The sequence below is a fragment of the Bactrocera dorsalis genome, chromosome 2, assembly GCF_023373825.1.
Source record: "Bactrocera dorsalis isolate Fly_Bdor chromosome 2, ASM2337382v1, whole genome shotgun sequence".
Classification (NCBI taxonomy): domain Eukaryota; kingdom Metazoa; phylum Arthropoda; class Insecta; order Diptera; family Tephritidae; genus Bactrocera; species Bactrocera dorsalis.
Window position 1 is genome coordinate 17,947,558 of NC_064304.1, and position 26,743 is coordinate 17,974,300.

The 26,743-nt window shown below is 39.2% G+C and overlaps 1 protein-coding gene across 8 annotated transcripts in view; it reads right to left on the minus strand.

Annotated features, from left to right (window-relative positions):
• The window catches only part of LOC105225732 (peripheral plasma membrane protein CASK), a 90,869-nt gene that overhangs the window by 43,153 nt on the left and 20,973 nt on the right, over positions 1-26,743 (minus strand). The window contains exons 1-3 of one of the 8 annotated variants that reach the window (XM_049449269.1): positions 13,102-13,573; positions 10,510-11,486; positions 228-2,661 (exon numbers count right to left, since the gene is read on the minus strand). The exons of 6 other annotated variants lie outside the window; for them this stretch is intronic. In XM_049449269.1, the coding sequence (XP_049305226.1) occupies positions 228-695 (468 nt within the window). In that variant the 5' untranslated portion in view covers positions 696-2,661; positions 10,510-11,486; positions 13,102-13,573. Of the gene's footprint in view, positions 1-227; positions 2,662-10,509; positions 11,487-13,101; positions 13,574-26,743 lie in introns of those variants that run through there. One more of the 8 variants, XM_049449270.1, reaches the window with a different exon arrangement.

A 26,743-nucleotide genomic window follows, 5' to 3' on the forward strand; every position in this document is an offset into this window, starting at 1 on the left:
ATACCACAGACGCCAAGCCTTTTTCGTTTCGGTTTCGCATTGGTAACCGCCATTTTACTCAAATATCAAGCAATTTCACTTACAGTAATCAAAAACACCCACACACACACACACACACAGACACCACTGCTTGAGGTTGGTTGTGTGAATTGGTATGGGAGTATATAGAGACGAGTATATGCATATTGCTTAACTAGGAGTACAACAACCATTTAGTATGAAATTACCTGATGTCCAGAGCATATTGAACCGTTGGGTGCGCGCACACGAAACGGACTGTGTATCGGGCATGATGTACGCGGTCCCCAGCGTGAGGAGCTTGGCCCCTGCATCGATTGTATCGAATTAAAACTATTTGAACTACATGGATTGAAGAGGGGTGGAGGCGGCACTGGTGGTGCTGGCGGTCCGATACTCAGACTACTCAAACCGCTTAGACTGCGACAATGACTGGGACCTGAGATGATCGTATCACAACCGTAGAGACCAACACCGCCGCCGCCGCCACCGCCTATGCTCATTCCGCCAAGCGACAAATGTGAGCCCAGTAAGCTGCTGCTGCTGTGCAATGGATTGCGCATATCGCCGCCGACGCCGATGCCACCGACGCCGCCGCCACCGGACATCATCGCATGTGGCGGTTGTGGTGGTGGTGGTACGCCCATCGGCATGCCACCGGATACATGATGACACATCGTGTTGCTGCAATAACACGGACCAACTGCGCTCGCCGCGCCGCCGCCGATACCACCAACTCCGCTGTTGTTGTGGTTGATGTTGTTGTTGCCGCCAACGCCGCTGCCACCGCCACCGCACGATGTTGTGCCCGCTGCAGCCACAGCCGCAGCTGCTGCCGACGCCGCTGCCGCCGTTGATGAGCATTGACTGCAAACACCGCCGACTCCGCCACTAACACCGCTGCCTGAGCCACTTATACCAGCCGACCCACCAACTCCAAGTACACTATTCACTGCGTGTGGCGTATCACCGCTGCTGCTGCCGCAATAGTGATCCACGGCAAAACTATCTTGGCTACCAGAGCATTGTAGTCTGTGCGGTGGCGGTGGAGATGATTGCCTCGAGTAAATGTTTATTTAGTACCGAACGGCGCAATTTGTTCGTACGCGCACAGCACACACACACACACGTCCGTCCGTCCTTATAACGATAACGACGTCACGTCACGTCCTTGTTGCACACTTTCAGCCGTCACAGCCAATTCCACCGGTGCCACAATGTATGAGCTCTTTGCGAACGATACGAGCACCGCTGCACTTGGTTCGTTGTTCGTAATCACCGCACCGTCCCTCGGTTAGTTGGCTTTGTCAACGACCTATCAGCTGTCAATTCTACTAACTGCTAAGCGATTGCGTTTGCGACCACCTTCCAACACTTGGCACTGTGGGCACTGTGTATGCGGCGGCGACGAGCTCCGCGCGAAAAACTCTTAGCTGATCGAACTCCTGTTGCTATTGCGGCGACGTTAACTGTTGCTGCTGCTGACGGTGCTGTTGTTGTTGCTGCTGCTCTTGGTATTGTTTTAGCGCCAGAAAGGTTGGCTGCTGCTCGAGGGCGGTTACACTGTTGCTCCGTGTAGGCGTTGTACACGTCAACATCATCACCAATGGATTAGCGTAATCCTCTTTTCGTGTGACTTGTTTTTATTTTACTTCAGCTGTTTTTCTTTCGCCTTATAATATTTTATTTCCGTGCATATATACTTGTGTACGCGGTTGCTCGCGTATTCCGGGACTCCAGCGAGCGAGTAAGGAGCTTTCGAATTCAACACTCAATTTCGCACACGAATCAACCCACTTTTTACGGTTGAAGTCAGATTGCGGCTGCCCTGCTGTCAGCCCGGCTTTGCCTCGTTCGTCCTCGTTGACGTCGTCGCAATCCCTCTCGCTCGGTTAGGCCTTTGCGATTTCTTATTATTGGGCGCTAATCTTAACGTGTGTACGAGTGTGTGTTTTGTATGTGAATGTATAAATTGATGTTTTCGGTTTTCGCTTTTGGTTTTCTTAGTTTTTTTGTTTTTTTTTTTTGTGGTTATCTTAAATAAGTGTATATACTTATGTATATTAATCAATAACAACAATAACTACACCTAATAATACAACAATTGAAAGGAGCACTATCGGTTCCAAATGAACGGCATTCATGAATACGAATGAATATCTACACAAACCGAGAAGCGAGTACTGGGTATAAATCGATTTTGGCACACTTTACTTATACAATTGTCCTTCTCAGAGGATTTCTTCTCATCCTACATTTGCAAATCTTTGGGAATGTGTGTTATTTGGTTAATTTTACGAGTGTAGACTTTTTTATCACCGTACAAATGTACATGTCTTCTACAACTTATTATACTTATTGTATGTGTTTGTTGCTGTTTTTGGTTTTAGTTTAGTTTAGTAATTGATATTGGTTTTGTGCGCTACTTTGTTAATACATTTTGTTGTTTAAAACATTTTTCTTTAGTTTGGTTTATTTAGAGTTTTGCATTTTATTTGGTTTTAGCATCACAAGTTCCCATTAGAAATGTTTCTTTTTTTAGTTTCAACAGTTTATTGATTTATATTTATGTTTATTTGGTTTTTTTTTTATTTATTTTTCAATCTTTATTTCGTATAAATAAATTTTGTAAGCATGCGTGTTCTGTAAGAAATGCAGAAACGAAAATTAAATTAGTTCCCTTAAGGGTTTTTACAGAATTTAGCGATTTCGAAATCAAAGCCAAAGCAAAAATTTAATTAGAGAATATATAGTAAACAACTGAGCAGAGATTAAATACAAAATAAAATATTTCCAAAAGCAATAGCTGATGTGGAATTGAGAGGTAACAAGAGCAAAGCGGAAATGGCTATTGAATATACATTTGTATGTAGGGAAGTATATGGGAAGAAAACTGCTTACACTACATTATGTACAGGAAGCAAAACAAAAAATAATGGAGATTAAATTGTATCAAAAAACAAAAAATAACAAACCAGAAACTAAACTAAAAACAAAACGAAAAACTAAAAACACAAAGCAAAAACACAAAACTAGAAGAAAAAACTAAAAAAACATAAACGAAAAAAGTAGAAAACGAAACTGCATACACACGACTTGTTTGTATTTCCGATTTTGCTCAATTGCTTCGAAAATGCATAACATTTTGGGTAGAGAAATTAAAAAGAATTGCTTTAACCGTGGAGTCCAGCAGCCGAGAAACAGATAGAACGACAGACAATTCAAAATATCAAACCTTTGTAGTGACTTTTTCAAATAATTAGCAGATAATACTCGATACGGAACATATAAAAAAAGAGTATCTGTTCTGATCATCTTCGGAGATGAGATTATTGTCCTTAATTTTTTTGATTACTTTGGATAATAATCCATACCAAGTTCCATGATAATATTTCGTTAAATGAAAAACTTTTCCATGAAAGCACTTGATTCGGATCGTTCTGTTTGTGGCGCAGCTATGTATATGCTATAGTGATCCAATATCAGCATCTGTAACAAATGAGCAGCTCCTTGGGGATAATAGAACGAGTGATAAATTTCAGACCGATCTCTCAAAATCTGAAGGACTAGTTCAAGCACCATATACATACCTATACAAACAGGAGGATAGACAGAAGAACATGTCAAAATCGGCTTAGCACGTCACGCTGATGATATAGGGTTGTTGTTCTTATAACGGATACCTAATCCTCGTTAGAATGATAAGAGTTATTTAAGGTGTTATCGAGGTCATCCAACGGTATGCCCAGGAAACGTGCTGTTTCGACGAAGACGGACCATAGTGAGAGAAGTGTCAGATTGATAAGGTTAGTAGAGCATGCAAAGTGGTAGTTAGTATCATGCGGGGACTCGTTCCACGGTGGACATATGTATGTTTGATATGCCAGAGTCGATTCTGGATAAGTAGGAGTTTAACCTGCTGGAGTATCCAACAGCGCAAGGTCATTCTCAATTCTCTTCGTCCGAAATGGGTAATGGTTTGACTTCAAGTACGCCATTCATTGAGAGGGAGTCGATGAGTGTGTTAATGGCTCCACTGTGAATGGCGGTCAGTGTATGGCTGAAGTTTGTTGCGTCCGAAGTCTAGTCGGCATATTGTTTTATGTCGTCGACGTAGTTCAGGAAGAACCTCTTGATACTCCTAGGAGGGGGTTCCGCTACAAGCAGGTGACTGCAGAGATGGTTTTTGCGAAAGGACTCCAACAGAAACTACTCGGAGAAGAATTAATTATACTCCTTAAATGGGAGCATACGGACCTCACCACAGCGAATCGAACGAACTATAACAAATGCTTAGTTTGAACCATTCACAACAGCAAAACTAACAGCATTGGAGATAACAGATAGATGCATTTAAGATAGCGTTTATGCCACTTTATTGAGGTATCCGCATACTCTCTTACGTCCAATTCAACTCGACAACTTTGTTATTGCTTTTGCATGTAATTTTTTGGCAAGAGAGCAGAAGCGAGCAGAGAAATGGCGTAACGAACACAGCTATTGAATATAATGCTTATTCGGTACAGTGGATGGTGGTCTTTGTAAAATTATTGAAAAATATAATATCTAAGGCTGAAAGAAAGCGCTTATAAACAAACTACCATCAAAAGAAAGAAAAGCGTAAAATCGAATTCTTACATTTGAAATAAGCCAGATTTTTGCTAATATGTTTGTTAACAAATTTTCCCTGTATAAGCGATGTACATCACATCCCATATCCCAGCATTAATATGCCTTCCTACATACAAGTATGTCAATCGCAATTAGTATATGTAAATCATGAGGAATTACAAAAAAAAAATAACAAAAACAGCGCCAACCCCTTTGCTTTGACAGCAAAGCAATTATATTTATCACAAAGTAATTCATATTTATTAAAATTGCGCATCGCAGACATTAATCAAATGGCAAGGCGCCAGCCACTGAAGTGTGAACGCATGTGTGCGGCTGCTGCAATTGTTTTATTATTTCTTGACGATGAACAAGTGTCATGCACGCTTTCAACTAAATATGAGTAGGTAAGACCTAACAATCCTTCCATTAGTAAATGTCTATGTGCGCTAGCGTGTAGGAGTTCATACATCATTTCTAAAACGTAATCTCTTATTAGCATTTGCCTAAGGTGGCTGTGAAAGTCTAACATTTGAAACACATCCATCATATCAGCGGGAGTAGGAAAAAGCAACAAATCGCAAAAAATAATAATAAATAATCCGAAAACCTAATAATCTCCTCAGAGTGAAATGGTAATGTTATCAATGACAGAAAGTTTGCAGACAGCTTCAACAATTGCACAAACATGCAGATGATTGTACGTTTGTATATTTATAATCGTGTGTGTAAGTGAATTACACCTTCGCTGCTTAAGTGCAATCAATTATTCATTATTTATAAAGGGTGTATGTATGCTTATTTCTATTCTTATTTGTTTTTTTTTTCATGTTTGGCACACGCACACAATCTCATATAGCACAAGCATGTGTGACGGCGCAGCTGTTGTACGAGTGTTCAATGGCGCTGATGCTATTAAATTCCCATTTACGATTAACTTTTTGTTTTTCTTTTTTTTTGCACGCTACTTTACTTCAACTTTAGCCCTTTCCTTCCTTCCGACATATTTCAATAGAAATACGCTTATCTTAGCGTTTTGTACATATTTTTCTTTCTGCTATCCACTTTCCATATCCTTTTGTATTTCTCATCGGCATTATTTGTTGAAAATTTCTAACTGAAATATCATGTCTTCACTATCTGTTGGCGCATTTGTAGCTTTGAACGAAACTAGCTGCCGTTTCCTGTGCGGATTTCGTTGGTTGTACGCTTTCCGTTTCCCTTTTCGAAAATCTTCTGCCATTTTGCATAAACTTGAATATTTTTGGGGAAAGTTTGGAACACGTACTTTTGTAGGCTTGCAGTTATATATATAGTATATATTTAATAAAGGTATTTATATTTAAAAATTTAAAGCCGCTTATACACTCACACCTTTGCTCCTAATACGAGTATTTCCTTTAGCTTCCTTTTATTAAGGTATTTGGAGTGCTTTAGCGCGCGGGCCTATAGCGTCTCCAGCATAAAAATGCTTTTCGTGCATTAATAAAATTGTACTTATGCTAATGTTTAGGTATCAACACTTATATAAAATTTACATTTTATAATACTGCGGAAATTCAAGCGCAACAGGGAAGCTGTCGCAAGTTTCTGGTAATGAAGCCGTCCTTCACACCTTAGCATAAAAGCCTTTGGACAGTTTTTAAAGTTTATGATTTATATTTGGTGCAGAAAAACTACTTAATATTGTAACTTTAACAAGAGCTGTAAGACTGTATAATTTAATTTACATTTTAATTATTTTTAAGGAAAATATTTAGCTTTTCCATCAAACGATTTTACGCTGACAGTTAAAGCTATGAAAGTTACTTGAAACAAATTAAATTCAAATATTTGACAGAGTAGTAAAACTGATCTAAAACATCCTAAAACTAAAATTAGTAGAATTGAAGATAGCGGTTATACCATTTTAATGAACTCTCTTGCGTCGCATTCAACTCGACTTTCGATAAATCGATATTTTTGTTGCTACTTTCTAATGTAATTCTTTGATAAGACAGCGGCAGCCATATACAGCGAGCAACGAAATGGCGAATCGAAGACAGCACGATCGAGAATGAGCCAATAAACGCAACAGGCATAAACTTTACAATAAAACTGCGAATTAGTGTTCAAACACGTCTAACTGCGACATTTAATCGACATTTTTACAAATGTATTTCGTCATATCAGAAATTTTTACCACACTTACATAATTGTGATTTCACAAATGGAGCGATATTTTGACTCTTCGTTAATCAAAAGAGAGAGACTAGAATTATATAAATGCAAATCACTCTGCAAAAATTACATTTTTTCTTAAAAGTGCTCTGAAACAATTTGAGTATCTACTTGTATATAGAGAATGTTGATAAATTAGTTGGTAAAATTTTCTTTGAAATAGTAATAAGCATTTAAATGTTAACATTAAGTTAACTAGCTGCGTATTCGTTTCACCGTTTGAGGATATTTTCTTCCTAATTATATTCGTTACTGTTTTAAATAATACTGACGGTAATGCTTAGATTATAGGGAGCTTCGAAACGTTGCCTAATTCGATGTGGCAATCACACAAAACAAAATATATTCAAAAGAATTGAGAAATTTTCGTCTGCATATACGCGAACTAGTCAATTTTTGAGATATGAAACTGAAATTTTGTTCTTTTCTCATTTGCCGAAAGACTAAAGCATAAGAACTACAATCTCCTAACATATTGTTCTAATCGGACTGCCATAGCCTACCACTATGAGCAAAAAATAGTAAGACTTTGTTCACAATTTTAAAATTCTTAATTTATGCTTCAAAATCTAAATCGTTCCCTTCAAAATTAACTATTTTGACCCAATACACTCATGCCGAATTCGGTGTGCACCACACACCACACCTCGATAATCGAAGAAAACTGTCAACATAACCTTGATTTCTGACCTAATTTAAGTGGTTTTTTCGGCTTCGGCTCACCTTTGCCACGATATTTGGCCGATCAATTGTCTGTTTCTGGGTCGTAAGCATAGATCCATCCTGGAAGTCAGAAAGCTTTGTTTCACAGACGTTAATGTGATGCTGGTTTTTGAAAGAATCGTGTGATTTTGGAACCAATCATGCTTTCGAGGCCTAATGCATTTTATGTACTTCAGAAAGACAAGCGTATACCAAACCTTGATGATTATTTTGACGTGAGATTTGGCACAGTTATCACTGACAGTCATACCAACCTACAAAAAAAATATTTCGGCGAATGGTTTTTCGCGCAAATTTTTGATTAAAAGGTTTTACTATTTTTTGCCCACAGGCAGTATAGGTGCCATACCAACTGACCCATCTAAAACAAGGTAAAGAAAACGTTTTAAATCTTCTTAGGTTATTAGTAATGCACCTGTGAAAGGTATTATAGCTTTAGTGTACCCAAAGTTAACGTTTTTCTTGTTCTTTTTTCATTTTCATCATGTGCACACCATTCGAAATAAAACGCCGTCGCAATCAAAGAAATATTAAGGTAAAGCGGCATGCTATTACAGAGTGGCCAAGTGAAAGTGGATTGATTTCAAAAGAAAAAATCTCTTTTGAGGCTGTCTTAGTTATCGCTTTTTGAAATTTTTCGTTTGACAGACAAGTCGAGAGTACTCTACTACTTGACACGTCTGGCGGCATTTTAGCTCATGCGTTGTACCTTTTAGACTAATTAAACTTTCATGTTGTATTGAATACACAGAGAGAATTGAGCAGTCAATAGTCTAGAACGATTGTACAAAATTTGATTTGCTTAATATGGTAAGCAATTTCCTCTGTATGATAATCATTAAAGAAATAATGGAAAAGATTTGCGATACACACTAAATCAACCTGCGATTCAATGAAAAATATTTTTTTTTTTAACTTTTAGTTTTTAAGAAGAATAAAGCGAAGATGCTTAAGATAAATAACTGAGACATATAAAATAACAACTCAAACTACTTCAGTCTCAGTAATTTGTTCAAAGCCTTCGTAGTAATATACTTGAAAGCTTGCCCCGGAGTTTCTTTTCTTGTTTATTCCAGTCGTGTTTTGAGAAATTTCAACAGAGATTTTCTCAGAAGTTCATTTCGCACAAAATGGAAGTACAGAGAATTAGCAGACTAAATGATCCACTTGAAATTTACAACAAATCGCCGCATGCAAGCTCAATATACAAGCATATGTACATATATACGGGCATAAGCCATGTGATTTATATTAAACCCTACCTGTTCTACTAAATCGCAATTAAGTATTAAAAGCTACATCAAATAAACAGCAAGCCTTAACGGTATTGACGTGACTTTCATACCTAGCAGCGCGTTTTAAAGCTCAGTCCATGTAATGGCGAGGCAATTACACTAAATTTCAATTTCTAAAAGCTAAATGTGCGGATGAATGCTTGAATATCAATCGCTAGGCAGACATAAGGACGCTGATAACGGTTAAACGCTCGTGCATAGCACTTTTCGCAAACAGACCACTTAGCGTTTGACGGGAAAAATGGCAGCTTGCTATAGCTTAAATTAAAAAATGAAAATGAATTTAACAGTTTTTACATTTTTGTGTTTTTAAGCTTTTTTTGAGGTGAAAAGTGATTTCTTGCACACACATTTTTCATCATTTCTGCACTAGCATAATGCTTTTAATCCATTTAAGCTTTTTATTAATTTCTGCTGATTTTTTAAATTTCCGCTTCTAAGCTACCAACATAAATTACGAACGTGATAACACAAACAAGAACGTTTTAAATTGAGAAAAAAAAACCAAACTTTTAATTCTCAATTAAATCAGCATCTTTCGCACGCTCCAGCGTCTATGTCTAAGCTAAGCACAAACATTTGCAGGAAGTTGAAAATTTCTTCTTAATTAAATTGGTATTTCCGATTAATCAACTGCTGTGCAGAAAGTTTCCCCAACTACGTGAACGATATAGATATAACGGCAGTTAGGCGTCTACAGCTACAGCTACAGCTACGCCAATGACAACAGCAATGAGAGAAGAAACAACACGATTGCGACTGCTACTACTACCACTACCACTAGCCAGGAGCAGCGGAGTCATAACACGAATAAAAACAAGCAATGCGAAGGCAAGTAGAAAAAAATACCAAATAAAATGCAAAGAACGAATTATATCGGGCTAAAGAATATGCTGAAATAACATTTATGGGATCTTGCTAGTTGCTCGACTGCAAATGGCTGCCACGTCAGATGTTGCAAATAAAAACCGCAAAGGAAAATTTAATTAAATTAAACGAACGAACGAACGAGCGAACAAACGAACGGAGGAGCAAAAAGTCAAACACCAAACAAGTCGAGCAGCTTGACGGTGGACCGGCTCTGCGTCGAGTGTGTCAGCGCGTGTATCGACGACGACCGAATTGTGTCGTCCGAAAAGTAACTGTGGCGAAAATTGTTTAAGTTTACGAAATTCTTGTGGCATAGGAAATACAAAGAGGATGTGAAATGAAAATGAACGAAAAAATACGAAATAAATTAAACAAATTGAAAAATTTATGAAACATTTTAAAATGCGGCGGCCAATTCACCAACGAATTCTCAATAAAAGCGCAGGAAGAGCGGTGCAAATGTATGTTAAGCGGGGGACGAGGAGCGCATCCTCAAACGCAGCGGGACACGCACCGCCAACTAGGCGGCACACAGCTAAATACCTACATACAAGCAAATGTAGTGATGAAAACGGAAAGCGAAATCTAAGCCAAGAGTAACTGTAACTGTAACTGTAACATAAGCAGCAACAATAATATAAAAGCTGGCAAATAAAACTTTAAAAGAAACCGAACTGAAAAAAGTAGATGAAATACGAAATTGAACAAAAAGGTCTAAAGCAAACTTGAGCCAAAAAAAAAGTTGTGTAAAAAGTGGCAAAGTCATACTTACTACAATATTGCTAGCATCTTCACGGCTGGTTGGCTGACTGACTGCTTGCCTGACTGGCTGGATGAGCATTTAGCGGGTGGGCGGGCGACCGCACCGCACAAGCTAACAACACTTCTTTGCTTCGCGCCACGCCGCTCTTCAACGTGCCCAACTTTGACTACACGGCCGTGCGCCAAGCTCGTTGCAACAAACACTGTATGCGTTTGCTGGCTGCTGTATGTTGAATTTTGTGGCGGCTGCCTCTCTCGTTAGCAGTCAGCTACAGCAACACACGACACCAACAACGACGACGAGATGATGATGACGACGAGGACGACGGCGGCGGCGTGTGTGTTTGAATCCAAAATCAATAAGAGATTTTGGGGTGAAGGCAGCAGTATATACAAGCAGAACTCCGAACAGCACTCAGTCAGCAATACACACACACACACACACAGCTGTAGCAGCAGCAGTAACTCTCTTATGTATAATGAACACTGAGCGCGCGACCGTTTGATGTTGGCAGCGCGGTTGGCAAAGGTTGGGGGAGCTGACGCCGCTAATGCTGATACTGTTTTACTGTTACTGAATCTCAATCCAACGCTGGCTGGCACTGAGGCGCTGAGGTTGCGTCTGAGGCTGGGGCAGGTGCTGAGCCGCTAGGCAGATGCACAGGCACGAAGTGATGTAGAAAATGGAGTGTGTGTGTACTTTTGCGAGTTCGTATGCGTGCGTGTGTATGTGTATGCGTTCGTGCGTGTACTTGCGCTTGTGTGTGTGCTTTACACACCGTTGCTACGCTCCTCTACGCTCCTTACGCTGTAACATAGAGACCAAGTCCAAGTCCAAACGCAGACGTAGACAAAGTTTTTTTCTTTTTTTGCGTTTATTTCAAAGTTCAGTGCTTTTATTGTGTGTTTTTCTTGTTTTTATTTTTGCTTTTGTATAAGTTTTTGCTGCTTTCTTTATCGTATCGAACACTGTTCAATTTCCTTTTGCTAAGCGCGTCGAGTGAAAAAGTTTAAGAGCGTTACAACAACCATTAAGCGCCTTTTCTACGACCCTTACATTACAACATTACAACATTTTTCATTTTCATTTTCCTTTTCGTTTTCTTTTCTATTTGCTGTGTTTTAATCTTTTTAGCGAGTTGTTTTCAAATTTTCTAATTAAGTTGAGTAGGCAGCTGCAATGTTGGCGGCGGCGGCGACGGCGGCTATTTACGTGACAGCAAAAACAAAAACAAACAGTTCGATTGACGCGGAAATCGCATGGAAAGGAGGAAAGCATGGAAGAAACGCAAACTTAATGAAACTGGTAGCTGGAGGACTGAGTGGCGTCTGTCCAGTTTCATTAAGTTTGCGTTTTTTTCATATTTTCCGCTTTTACATTCGATTTGCGAGAAAGGCTCCACCAAAAGTGGTGCACTAAGCCAACACTGTTTGTTTGAGCTTCAATTTTTAGTCAAACTATGCTGAAGTAGCACACAAACTAAATTTGTAGCATAGTTATAGGCGCGCGCACTATATAAAATATAAACAAGTGACTGAACTTTAATTTTAAGTCGACATATTTAATTTTAACTGGCAGACATATTATATAGCATGGCAGTAGGGGCTGTTGCGTAGCTTTGAATAGACAACGGCGTCAATAAATAGCATATATGACGCATAGAAGCAGCTACAAACGCAGCCAGCAGCAGCAGCAAAGTATCGCGCATCAAGTCTTGCTGCATTTATGCTTATTTTTGCAACTTTGCAACAACGAACAAGTGCGGGCTCTTTACCGTTAACGACCAACAAGGCCTGTAGTCTATGTGACCACAAGCAACCCACTTAAAGCGCTAGAAAGCAGAACAAAAACTATGCAGCTCACAACAGCCGCCCACGCCATGAACTTTGCGCATATCGCGATTTTCCTATTCTTATGCCATCAGCAAGTTCGCCGCCTCTCCGCATTATTTATTTTTATTATTTTTATTTATTCATCGTTTTTTTCCTTTTTTTCTTTTGTTTTCTTGTTAGTACGCTGCCATTGTAGCTCGCTGTCCGCCTTCAACGCCGCAACATTGCACTGCCCACTCGCGTCAACACCGAGAACAGAAAGGGAAATAGATGATTGTTGCTTTTTAAAATTGCACATAGTAAAAAATCACTTAATGTGTGCGTGTGTCTGTGTGCGTTTGCCAGTGCACACACCAACACGCACACACGTATGCGTATATGTGCTGCAGCAAGAACAATGGGAATGGCAATGGCAACTCGCAATATGTGCGAATCAACGGAGCAATGTGAGGACGTGCGGCGCGGCGGAGCAGCAAGGTGAACTCGATTTCCTCCGCACCGCCGCCAAACGCACGAACGCACACCCACACATACACACACATTTGCAAATGACCATGCCAACTGCCAACTGACACGCACACATACAGACAACAGCAAGGAGTCGTGGAAAAAACGCTGCTTGTGGATGTTGCAAAAAGGCTGCCAGTTTTTCTTTCGCACACAATTTCAATTTCAATTTCAACTTCAACTTTTCACTATAACTAATTCCAATATCGTTAAAATAAGCATAAACGTTCACAAATTACACAAAAACAACAACAATATTTACTTTAAGTTGCATTTGTAATTAATTAATTATTCACAGATGTTTTTATTGTCTAAATTCTCAAGTCTCCATTAATTTACACATTTTTTAGCACCACCAAACTGTGTGTGGATGTCTGTATATGTGTGTAATTCTCTTTTTTTTACTATTCGCTTGGTGCCCGTATGCAGTATGGAGTAATTGCTGCTGAGCTGTGTACCCTTTCCAGCCAAGGGCTCGCGTTCGACTGCCACAAATAGCGCCAGCAAGGTACACTGTTATAGACGCGAAAGTCGCGCAGATCCTTCGAACGGCTATGGCTAGGAGCAGCGCAGCATCACAACAACATGCCGCCGAAGAGAGCAGCAGCAACTATTGGCTGACTTGAACTTTTGCTCAACACAAATTGCGAACTTGACTCAACAACTGGATGTACGAAGCGCAGCCACGCTCACTCACGAACCAAGCGAAATAGTTGATGCTACGCAAGTTGCAGCGCTGAATGCAGCTTTGGTTTCAGCAAATCACATCTCATGATTTAGCAGCAAATATGTTTCAAATATTTCCCATTCCAAAATGCGGCAGCCTTTAGCCTTCGGCCCACGTCCCACCAAGCAACCCACTTCTCAAGGCGTTCTGCGCCTCGCTGTTGCCGTTGCTAATGCGTGTGTATGCATGCTTACCGGGTGGCATGGATTTTACCTTTCGCCAGTTGCTGCGCTGCTTGCGTCGACTTTGGCAGCAATCAATTTCCGGTACAGCTTTTGAAGCTGCCAACAGCGTCATGTGCACAAGCAAGACGGCAATATTCGCAGTCAAAAGCAGGGTAATACTGCCGTTGGCACCCCTACCCCACCTGACAGGCAGTAGGCAGCAGCACACATCATTGCGCCCTTGGCTGGTGGATGCTGTTGCGCGGGATTGCGTGCTCAGGCCGCTCACCACTTGCGTGCTGAATCTGCAGGAGCAGCATCAAACAGGAGCAACATTAAGCGCAACAACAACAGGCTGAGATTTAAAGCGAAAAAATTTCTAGCAAGCGCTCGGAAGCTTTACACGCTTAGCGCATGCGCCAAACGGAGCTTAAAGCGCGTAGTCTCCGCTCACGTGCAGTTCAACTCTCGGCATTGGCCAACACGCGCTCTCTTGCTCATTGCGCGTTCCGTTCGTGTAATTGATGGTGCCAGATTAAGCGCACAGCATTCAAATGGACACAGTCATTATTGCCAATACAACAACACATAAATACACATGAATGCGAATATGCGTTTGTAGGTATGTCTTTATATGACAACAAAAAGAAAAATAACGGCAGCATTGTTACCAAAGACGACGACGATTGTGTGCGTACCGCCGAACGAGTACGATGCTTGCAAAGCATTTGACTATGGCAATGACAGCTTCGTTGCAGCATAAGTCAGAGGCTACAGCGAAGCATTAAGTAAGCACAATTACACAGAGAATCGGTAAACGACTTAACGGCTCAGAAACTTCCAGCTCACGACCGAACGAAGGACCCACCAACTAAATAGCCGACACAGTGACAACTCGACACAATCGGCACAAGACCAACATACAACCACATCTACATACATATATACCTAGCATACATACATATGTAGTACATATGTTAAAATAAATGTGCATGATGGAGCACCAGCGAGCATCAGAAAGCTTAAATTTGAATATTTACAATTACATATATACATGTGTGTGTAAGTGTGTATGTTCACCTATTTGTATGTGTCATGTATTCACATTCAGATATTCAGCAGCGAATTCATATTGCGCAATGCCTACCCTATGAAACACAACAGAGGCTGTGACAAATTGCAGGGATTGCATGCTGATATGTCTGCCAGCCTCTCAGGCAGGTGGGCTGTCAACCAGTCAGCCAGTGAGCCAGCAGTTCGGGCCTATAACTGTGCAACTTTGTGCGCTTGCCATAACGCACGGCGCTGAGTCTGTGGTTTACGGACGAAAGAATTGATGATTTTTGGAAGAAAGTTGCAATTGATAGTTTGACAGATAAACCTCAAACAAAAACCGCATTTCAAGCTTATATTGAAAGCTTGTATGGCAAGGAGATACAATTTAGAAATGTATTTTTGTAGAGAATTCTCATGAAAATTTTGATTTTATGTTTAAAAATTTTTGGTTTTTTTATATATTTTTTTTTTGAGAATATGCATGAAAACTTGTTTTTGTTTAGAGATTTTTTTTAATTTTTTTTAAGCAATAAGTCCTAGGTAGTTACTTATTTCGCATTATTAGACAAAAAATTTCTGTTTGGGGTACTACAAAATAACGTTGCCTACATTTAGGAGCGCAAGTTAGTAAAAACCTTTTTTTAATGAGCTAAAGCTAGTTATCTGATTAACTGAATTACTTGCATCGAAAAAAAAGTCAGAAGATTGGGAAGTTAGGGGGTTAGTCAAGTCTAATGAAAAAAATCGATTTTATTTTAAAGTTTAACTATTCAAGAATATGTTTACGAGAGGATTTTTCAAAATTCAAATTAGTTTCGGAGATGTAGATATTTTGCTGACCCTGCATCCGAACTGGGTCGGCTGGAACAGAAAGCTTAAAAGTATTTTTCTAGAAGCAGTCTTTTCCAAAACGATACCCACGATTTCTCAGTTTCTACTGGAGCGATTTATCTGAAACTTCAGAACAGTCTTCTTTGCAAACTTGGCTATGTCCGGATCTAGCCATATCCTTAAATTTCAATTTTTACTATTTAAAAAAAATCGAGTCGGTCTAAAAAGTGGTAAAATTTTTTTTCATGTTTTTTGTTTTTTAGTTGTAGATTTCTAGGAGAGTAGAAATCCTGAGTATGGTCAAGAGCCAATTTTTTAAGAAAAGTAGCAGTTGTGTTTTAGGGAATCTACATTATCGCAATCACAAGAATTCGAGTGGCAGAAAGCAATCAAGAAAGATCGTGAAATCATCGAAAACTTGCCATATAATCGAGTCGTACAACCACATTTGTTAATGAAGATAACATTGAAAAAGTGAAAGAAAATCGTCGTGATAGCATCAGAAAGACAGCAGAGAATCACAACATTTCTTATAGATCAACTCAACAAGTTTTGGTTAATATTTTGGGTATGAAGCTGTCAATTCAAGACTCGTACCAAAATATCGCAATCTTTTGTAGAAACAACGTCAAGTAACGGTTGCAAAAGAGATGCTTGACAACGTAGCTGAGAACCCTACAGGCATCAAACGCATCAACGGTGGCGGTACTAAGACTGGGAACATTGACACAACAATCTGGACAAAGACGCTTCATCACCTTAAAATGAGCTGATACCGAAAAAACATCGTCAAAATCGGTCCAAAATCAAGGTGATCATTGTTTTCTTAGATTACCGTGGTGTGAGTCACCATGAATTCGTTTCACAGTCTCAAAAGGTTCAAATGGCGTACTACTTGGCCGTTTTGAGGCGCCTATGTGTAGCAATTCGTCGTAAACAATCTGATTTTTGTGATAATTTATGGATTTTTACCACTATGACTAACTTGACTAACTTTCTGGTCAAACACGGGACGAGTGTCATTCCTCAGCTGCCGTACTCGCCAGATTTGGCTCACTGTGGCTTTTTTCTGTTTTCGAAACTGAAATATCCGGGTTAGAACAAGGATATGAAAAATTGGATCAAGCGCTGTTATGCCTGTGTTGGTTCTGGGTCCCATTTTGAAGGTATAATACAGATGTGTGTTCAAATACTGAGAAAATGTTTTTTTTTGTCCAGCAATGACAATAATAATAATAAATAATATCAAAAAAATAATAAAAATTTATGAAAAATCAGGCATTTCACTTTTTTCTACTTTTCATTTGCTGAATACAAATAGAACAATATTTTCAAGTCAAAGTACCGTTTTGCTAATTTATTAGTTCAAACACTAGAGTCATTCTTTTCTATGGCTTCACATAGGACGTGCGATCTCTCTAGAACAGCCATTTAACCTAACATATTTCTAAAAATACTATACATTCTTTAAACTACACATATCAAAAACACATTACATTGAATAATTTGCCGTAAGCACCATAAATTATTAGTAAAAAATCATACTTTTGCCGTTCCTTAAATAGTGTCACATTTTCTTTAAGCGCAAAATTGAGAACACGCCGATTTAAACGGTTCAATCGCATATGGACGATACATATAGAATATGCAACACCGTTTAATTTCCGTTCACTCATCTCACACAAATTTCTATGATTTCAAGTCCATGCTCACTATACTCATCACCACTTAAACTTACTGATAGCACACATCCCTTTAATTCGTAGCTCACACTTAGGCTTTGTTTACAAATGCAAATGCTGAATACGAAGGGGTTCAGCACAAACACTGGCAACTACATGAATGTGAAACGTGTGTGTGTATGCGTGCCACATGCACATAATACACGGATGTATGCACTAGATGCTGCAGTGATGAACGTTGTTGTTGTTGTTATGGCTTGAGCTGTAGCGTATGAGTGATAGATAAACTCTTAGTCGACAGGCTGACGGACTGGTTGACAAACCAAGATATGAGCCTTTATGTGAACGCGCACACATACACACACACGCACATACACACCGGCATGCTGGTGGTTAAGTGCATACAATGATGGTGAGTATGTGTGAAGAGGACATACACGAAATAAAGGCTTACGATGATGCACAGCAGCTAATATGCGCATATACGAGCGCATACACAGATGGACATAGCAGTTGGCGAATGCCATTGGCATTTCTTGGAGCGCAAAAATGAGTTTCTAAATCATGTCAGCCACCCCTACTGCTGCGTCTGCGGTGCTGCATTTTGGAAAGCGGTTGGCCAAAGTAGCGCACACACACGCTTAAACAAACTACGGGATTTCCTTTGCGGTTGGCAAAAGGATGTGCCGCTCCTGCTAACGCCTGCTTAAGCATACATGGCGTATGATTCACATTCATTGCCAAAAGACGCACACACACACAACACATCCACATGCATACATACGCAGTGTGGAAAAAAGGATAAAGTGAAATGAAGTCGCAAATCGAAATAAAATGAAATGGAAACGAGCCGCCGCAACCGCAACCTAATTACGGGTAGTAAACACGTTTGTGCGCACTGCATACAAAGCAACTGTAGGCGCACATATACACATACACATATATATGTATATTTATGTGCATAAGTAGCTGCTGACTGGTCGCAAAAGTAAAGAAAGCGCAGCAAGCGCGCACTGACCGTACAGACAAATGCTTTGGATGGACAGACACCGTCCATAAAAGCTAAACATTGGAAAAAACATGCACGTAGTACAAGGCATGCCTCATGCCACGTCACTTGGACATGCTACACCTATATTTGTATGGATGTGTGTGTGTGTGCGAACAGCTTGCATATGGAGTAGCACAGCAGAAAGAAATCTCATTTGTTTGCTTTAATGTATAGCCATGCGCCAGAATCCAGTCGAAATCAGTGAAGAGCAGAAAAAAAGCAAAAAATAAATAAATAAATAAATAGATAGTAAACAAAAACGAGGACCCGAGCGTATCGAAAACATTAAGCAAACACAACCTACCAACCAACATAAATGCCATCAATTGAAGCTGCTGCCGTCGACGGTATGTAGGTCCTGTGTTGGGCAAAGTAGGCCTGCGTCAGTGAAAGGACGATGCATACACTTTCATCAGGCAACTCCCAGGCGCTGTCGTCGTCCTCACCGTCGTCGTCGTTGCAGCAGCGCGAGTTGGCCAACACAACTACTAGTACCAACACGGACACACAGACATTGCCTACTAACAGACTGTAAATATGAAAAATGCTCCAGTTTAAATGTTAACACAGAAACGGGCACGTGATTAAAGGACGTGGCTAACAAAAACAAAAACGAGCACGAAAAATCACATGAAACTTTGTTGGGCCGCTGCTGCTTCGCTCACTACTGTTCGACTGTTTGACTGCTCGGTGGGCTGCTGCTGCTGCGTCACTTTGTCAGTTCGCTAGTTACCTACTCGCTCGCTGGCTGGCTAAGCTAACTTATGTACATGGTGTGGAGTGGTGTGGCATGGTGCATGCGGCAAAAAAGCCAAGTTGTATGCAAGAAACGTTAGTGGGACACGCGGCGCGCGCCCGCCCATTGTTTGCCGCGTACCGATGCTGATGATAAAATTATTGGGCCGAACGGACTTTTGCCGTTGTGAGCAACCAAACTTACTTACTAGTGCATAAAAAGTTTATTTTCGCAAAACAGTTGAATTAATATTTTATATATTCATATTTTATTGTTTTTATACCGGGGTATTTACAGCAAAAATGCATATGCACATATGTGCGTGTGTGTGTGTGCGGGCATTCATGCATATAGTGAGCAATGAATGATGCAGTGTAGCAATGAAAAGCGCTACAGTATGCGCGCTGTAAGCGAAAAGTGCGCTCAGATTGTGCAATTTTTTATTATTCAGTGTGATTCTCACTTCGGCAGCTATGTGCCAGCCAGCCAGCTACGGTGCTGAGCCGGAAAAACTTTGAAAATATATATGCGAAAAAAACACACTGCGATAGACTCGTAATAAAATATATATTAATATTGCAAAAAGTCCATTTTTTTCACAGTTCAACAGCAAATGCTCGCATTATTCGCCAAAAACAACACAAACAAAAGCACAGCGCAGAAAAACGCTCAATAAGACGTCATCCATGCCATGCATATGAAATATACGAACATTCATACGTGTGCTCGGCAATAACGTACGCGAATGTTTGCTGCTATAAAAATGAATTTTAAATTTAAAGTCTTGCAATGCGCGTTTTTACATGTTTTTATCGACAAAATTGATTTTTAAAAGTGGCTCTTTATTGAAATGAAAAAATGAAACTAATAATTAATTTAGTATTAATAACGTTTTAGCGTACAAACTCTAGTTGAACCTCATATAAGAGTGGTTTGCTTAAAGGTGGTAACCCTATTTTCCGCCGGTTCAAAAAATAAATAAATAAAATAAAAAATAATGAGTTTTGCTTCTAAAATGTAGACAAAACTATTGAAAAATATTTTCACGAAATCTCAAATAAAAATTCTGACTCGTTCTGTAGTTACAAGCCATTAACATTCATTAAGGCCCTATAGCTAATATTTTCTATACCAATAATCGTGTTCTCTTCATAAGTTTTCCAATTCTTTTCGGTATGGATTGAATTAATATTTGGCAGGTTTCCCTTAATTATTTTGCTTCCCATCCCAATTGGAATGAAATGAAAGGCTGCCAATCTACTCTTAAGGACACTCCACAAGTTTTCAATCGGGTTGGTATCAGGAGATTGACTTGCCTTTTCATATATGTAGGTGACATTAGCATACTTAACTACTCAGATGCCAACCCCGATGTAAAGTTTCGGGTTGTTATCTTGTTGATAACACTATCGCAGCGGCATGCTTTCTTAAGCATATGGTAGCATAACGCTTCGCAAAATATCTCTTTACTCAAAGGCGGTATTGTGTCCTATAACCAAAATAAAAGACCAACGCCTCTCCAGTAGAAACATCCCCACACCATTATGTGTCTTCTCCCATGTTTAATTTTCTCTGTGCTGTATCCACAATCAAATTATTTACAGTTAGGTCGGCAGTCAGTTCAGTACAATAATTTCCGTAAATATTTATCTTAACTTCATCACTAAACAAAATATTTATCTTCTTTTGTTGCGGTGGGACCACGAGTTTTCTTTTAATTATTTTTGCTATAGAGCGCTCTAACATAATGTATTTACAAGGAATTGATGCCTAAGAATTGACGATCTTTCTGGCATCGTTGGAATATCGGAAGGATTAGTGAAACCCATTTTTGGGCCCAAGAAAAGTGAAAGCACGATTGCTTCCAAAAACACACAATTTTTTCAAAAAACAGGGTCGCGTGAACGTTTGTAAAACAAACTATTATGATGTCATGAAACGTATTATTACTGGCAATGAGTTGGGATCAAGATCGTGGCAAAGGTGAATCTAACTTACACTTCACCTATTTTTTTTAAACATTACTTACACATATTTTATTGGCTAACTCATTTTAATGAAGCAATGATAACTTGTCACTCAAACGCAAAATTAACAAAATAATAATGCAAGTTGTTGATACTAACGCTCTATTCATTCGCCTTCGTCGTGAGGAAAATGTTGAGTTCTGACCACTAGTGTACATAGCTGCCATACAAACTGGACGATCGGAATCAAATTCTTGTAAGGAATATATTTGAGTCGGTTTTTTCTTGTTAACATTATTCGGACTCTGCACCAAGAAAATGAACCATTGAGAAGTTGATAAAAAAATCAAAAAAGTCGCCACAATAATTTTGGAAGCGAAGTTGTTCGAGAGAGCTGTGACTCGATATGTGACAACGGTTGAAAAATGTCTCCATCATTTCAGTTCAAAATCCAAGCGACAAACATCCGAGCACATGATGAACCGAACCCGAAACGTGAAAAAACACAAAAGTCGGCTAACAAAGTTATGATATACATAAGTACTTTGGGATGAACGTAGTATAATATTCATCGAGTATCTTCAAAAGTAAAAAACCGTTAACTCCGACTTTTACATTGCGTTATTGGATCGTTTAAAAGGCAAAATCGTGAAAAACGGCGCCTTTTGAAGAAGAAGAAAGTGCAGTTTCATCAGGACAACGCAGCGTGTCACAAATCTATGAATACGATGTGAAAATTGTATCAAGTGGGCTACGAATTGCTTCCGCATCCACCTTATTCTCCAGATCTGTGACTATTTTCAGCTCTCAGAGCTCTAAAGCAAACTCGCTGAAAAGAAATTTGGCAACACTGAAGAGGTAATCGGAGAAACTGAGGCTTACTTGAAGGCTTAAGAATTTTTTTTTTTTAATGGTATTGAAGGTAGTAGTGTGGAGGGTGGTTTTTTATAGAAAAATAAAAAGGAATCATCTTCAATATTTGAGTGTTTTTATTTACATATTGAAAAAAAAATAGTATTTGAAAAAATTTAATACTTTATTACTATTATTGTTGTCACTCGAAGTTGGAACCTCAGAAAAAACAAAAAAATGCACGTGCGTGCCCCGGGTGATTTTGGCTCTTGATGTTATCTGAAATCAAATATTCTTGTTTATTCTTAATCTATAGTCATTCTGGTCGAAACTACTTCAAATACTACTACTTTAAACTACTACTTTAAATTTCAAGGGTAAATAACAAATTGGTGGACTTTGAGAAAAAAGTCCTTTTAGTTTAGCAAAGAAAGCGTTGTAAAATAAAAAGTTAGGGATGAAAAAAATCTCTCGTTAGTACCGACGAGAACTATAAGTGTGTAGAACAGCCTGTTAAAATTTGAAAGCAATCGGCTCAGTAGAAAAAAAGTTAGGACCCGGGCCGACAAGAAAAACAATGTTTTGAGAAAAACGCGTTCGGTCCATCTTAAAAGTTGAACTCCGAGGCGCTCTAGGAAACTCGTTATAACTCCCGAAATATTTCGAATTTCTGTTCGAAATTTTCACAGTATGTTCTCAAGACATTTTACTTTCAAATTAAGCAAAAAAAAATCGATTTTTTGAATCCAAGCTACCATACTACCTTAAAATTTTATGACCATGATAATAGTTGTATCGATAAAAGAACTCGATTTTAATCGGTCACTTTGTATGACAGTGATATGTAGATGTTAGACAGCACATATGTAGATGTTAAAGTGCTCCGAATCCGTCGATATACCCGAAGATCTTAAAAGTTGGACTCCGAGGCGCTCTAGGAAACTCGTTATAACTCCCGAAATATTTCGAATTTCTGTTCGAAATTTTCACAGTATGTTCTCAAGACATTTTACTTTCAAATTAAGCAAAAAAAAATCGATTTTTTGAACCTAGGTTACCATACTACCTTAAAATTTTATGACCACGATACTAGTTGTATCGCCCTCGAAAGGCGAAAAAACTATCGATAAAGAACTCGATTTTAGTCGGTCACTTTGTAAGACAGTTAAATATGTACATAGATGTTAAAGTGCTCCGAACCCGTCGATATACCCGAAGATTATAGCATTGCCTTAAAGAAAAATTCATACAAAATTTCCTGAGAATATGTTGTTCTCAGTTTGCATGGCACCTACTCGATCTGAGCAATTTTTTCGTAAATTTCAGATCTATAACTCAAAAACTGAGGCCATAGTTTCGATATATACAGACGGACAGATAGACGGGGCTGGGTAAATCGACACAGCTAGTCACACAGATCACTTATACATATATGTTCTTATAAATGAATATAAAACTTTCTTGAGCTTCATTAGTGAACACAGAGGGAGTGGCAAGCTTTGTGAAGTTAGGTTATGATAACTTGAAATTAATATGAATGATAATTTTTAAGCTACGGCTTGATTAAATAATTAGTTTAAATTAAATTATAATGTTTCAAAAGCCGCTTTTGAACTACTAATTTGTATCTTTCTTCAAAGTAATGAAGGTGAGTGAATTACACTTTTTTCAACTGGAAAAATGCGAATTGTCTGAAAAAAGGTTAAGTTACTTTTAAGAAAATAAATATAATAAATAAGGCTGCGCTTGAGTTACTAATGAACTACTTGTTAGCCGCACACAACCGCACATTAAACATGAAATTTTCTTAAAAGGGCAACGCCAAGGCAATAAAACTCGAATACAATTTAAAACGACCCTTTTGCCAAGCACACACACACACATATGTATGTATATAAATGTAAATGTATACTTATGGGGTAAGTTAGAGCACTATTCGCACGCATTTGTGTGGCCACTGAGCGTACACCTTGGCTGCGAAACCCCCAAAGAATTACGGTAAACGACCAAATTTAAGAAACCTTATTACCGCCAATTATGTGCAGACATACAATACATAGTATACAATATGCTCGCTGTATATATATTTATGTGTTTATATGTATATATGTATGCCAAGATAACCGCAATTTGCTGTCAACGGATTATACAATTAATTAACAACAACCTCAAGTGAACCAATTATCTTCCACTTTGCTGCTCAAAGCCAATTTTATAAATGAAATCTCGGTTTGCACAACACTTTAATCCGGCAACTTTTCGGATTCAATGACAATCCCCCAATTTTTTACCCCGCACTCCAGCCACTATTATAACACAGCAACAACTGTTGCAATCATTCGTGGCGCTTACGAACGTATTTATGTTGGCGGATAGACAGACATACAAACCACTCTACGCATAGCATTCGTTTATCCCTTCTACTGACAAACTGACAAGGCCAAAAATCGTACAACAACAATAGAATTTTTTGAAAAAAAAAAAAACAACAACAAAAATGTTTATTGTCATTTATTTACATATGAAAAGTGCACAAAGTGAATGCGTCTACAATAGTACATAGCAACCTATTCAACGGTCGAGTACCGAGCGACGAACGAGGAACGGGCAATGACGAGTGCCGAGTGCCACTGACTGCTATGATATTACAATTTGAATATTGAAGCTTTTGTGAAAATTTAATTAATGCGGTACGAACGATTTGCAGTGATTACGAGTGAACAATGTTAATTCCATGGGTTATATACCCCGATACATATATCTGCGACATATACATATCCACACACACACGCATACATACGCAGCTATGTCGCTGTTTGTTTGCATGTAAAATAGATGTAAGCATTTGAGACAGAATATGAATTACAATGATGTCCTTGCCGACGTCGTCAACGTTGCGACTTGGGTAACGGTAAAAGTGACAGCAGCGGCTGGGATGACAGGGATAACCAGTGAAGCAAAAGCAATGCACACACACACACATATACATCCATATCCATATGTAAGTCTGTGTGTGCTGAGCATATGTGGGTAGGTCAAGGATTTACAATGCTGCAATTTGAATAATAAAACACAAGCTTAGCAACAACAACAAGCGCACACATACATATACTGCTTATGTCCAAGACACTGCAGCCCAAAGCACACACATGCACACATACATATGTACTTATGCTTACAAAAGTTAGCATATCGAGCACATCGAGAGCAGCTCGCGTTCGACGTAGCCAACCACTCACTTTCAAGCACTTTAATCGCACAATCAAACACACTCGCTAAGCCATGCATATAGTAGCTACGTACGTACTCACGTACTCGTAACGGCATAGTAATCACCCAAATTTGTCGTGAATCGTTAAGATGATGGATTCGATGCCAAGTACCGTTGCCAATTCGCGAATCATTCTTTTCATCTCGTCTCTTTTGCATTTCATTTGCAATCACTTTCCGCCAAAATGAAATATTTATCAGCACAGCGCTTGTTGCAACATGCATATGTAAGCGACACAATAGCAGCATGTAACACACACAGTGTTGCCAACACTATCACCAGTGAATGGTGAAATTAGAAAATCATTAGACAAGCGCTTTTAGCCTTAATACGAAATGCGGTGAGCGGTCAGCCAGCGTCGAGTAAAATTGCAGGCATCTGTAACTGAATTTTGGGAAAATTAGGATTTGAGTTCAGTGAAGAATTGAATTTGATGGGTTTGTGCTGAAAGATTAGAAATCAAATGATAATTGGTATGTGCTCGTATATTTGTATCTTCTTCTTTATTGGTGTAAAAATTGCTTATAGCCGTATTAACAGCTGCGCGTCAGTCGTATCTTCTTTTCGCAAGGTGGCGCCAATTGGAGATTCCAAGTGTAGCTGGTCCTCCTCCACCTGATCTTTTCAACGAAGAGGAGATTTTCCGCTGCTTGCTCCGGCGGGTACTTCGTCGAATGCTCTCAGGGCTGGTGTGTTTTCATCCATTCGGACATTCCCTGGCGAGCGTAGCCACTGTCTCTTAATTCGCTGAACTATGTCAACTGCGGTATTTACCGTTGCCAATGACAAATTACCATACAAAAATCTTCCGGAGAACTTTTCTCTCGAAAACTCGTAACGCCGACTCATCAGATGTAGTCGTCGTTCATGCCTCTGCAACATATATCAGGACGGGGATGATGAGTAACTTGAAGTTTGGTATTTGTTCATCGAGAGAGGACTTTACTTTTCAATTGCCTACTCAGTCCGAAGTGCATCTGTTAACAAGAGTTAACTCCGTTGGATTTCGAGGCTGACGTTGTTGGTGGTGTTAATGCTGATTTCAAATTATCTACGTCTTCTAATTATGACTATGAACAGTGACGTGGAAGCTAAGGCCTGAGTACGACGACTGCTTGATTGATGATAAGAGACATTTCCTCTTGCCCTCGTTCATCCATTTGCTTTGCTTCCTTATCCTGTTTGAAGAAAGCTGAAGCAGTTTTTTAGGCCAATCATATCAATATCATCGGCGTACGCCAGATTATTTTCTACAGGTGTGTTTGATATCGAACGGCTCGGCGAGGTCTTTCCAGCTTTTGCTCGATGTCAGTTTACATAGCCGTATTAGTTTTGCGGAGATCTCGTTAAATCAGCTTTTCAGTATATGACAGCTATATGGTATAGTGCTTCGATCTGAATATGTTTGGAGACTGCGGATTTCCTGTGTGCAAAATTTCAAATTGATATCTCAAAAACTGAAACACTTGTTCGACAGATAGAGACAAACTTGGTTAAATAGACTCAAGTCGTCAGGCTGATTTCGACATTATCTTGTGGACATTACAAACTTCGTGCCAAACTTAAT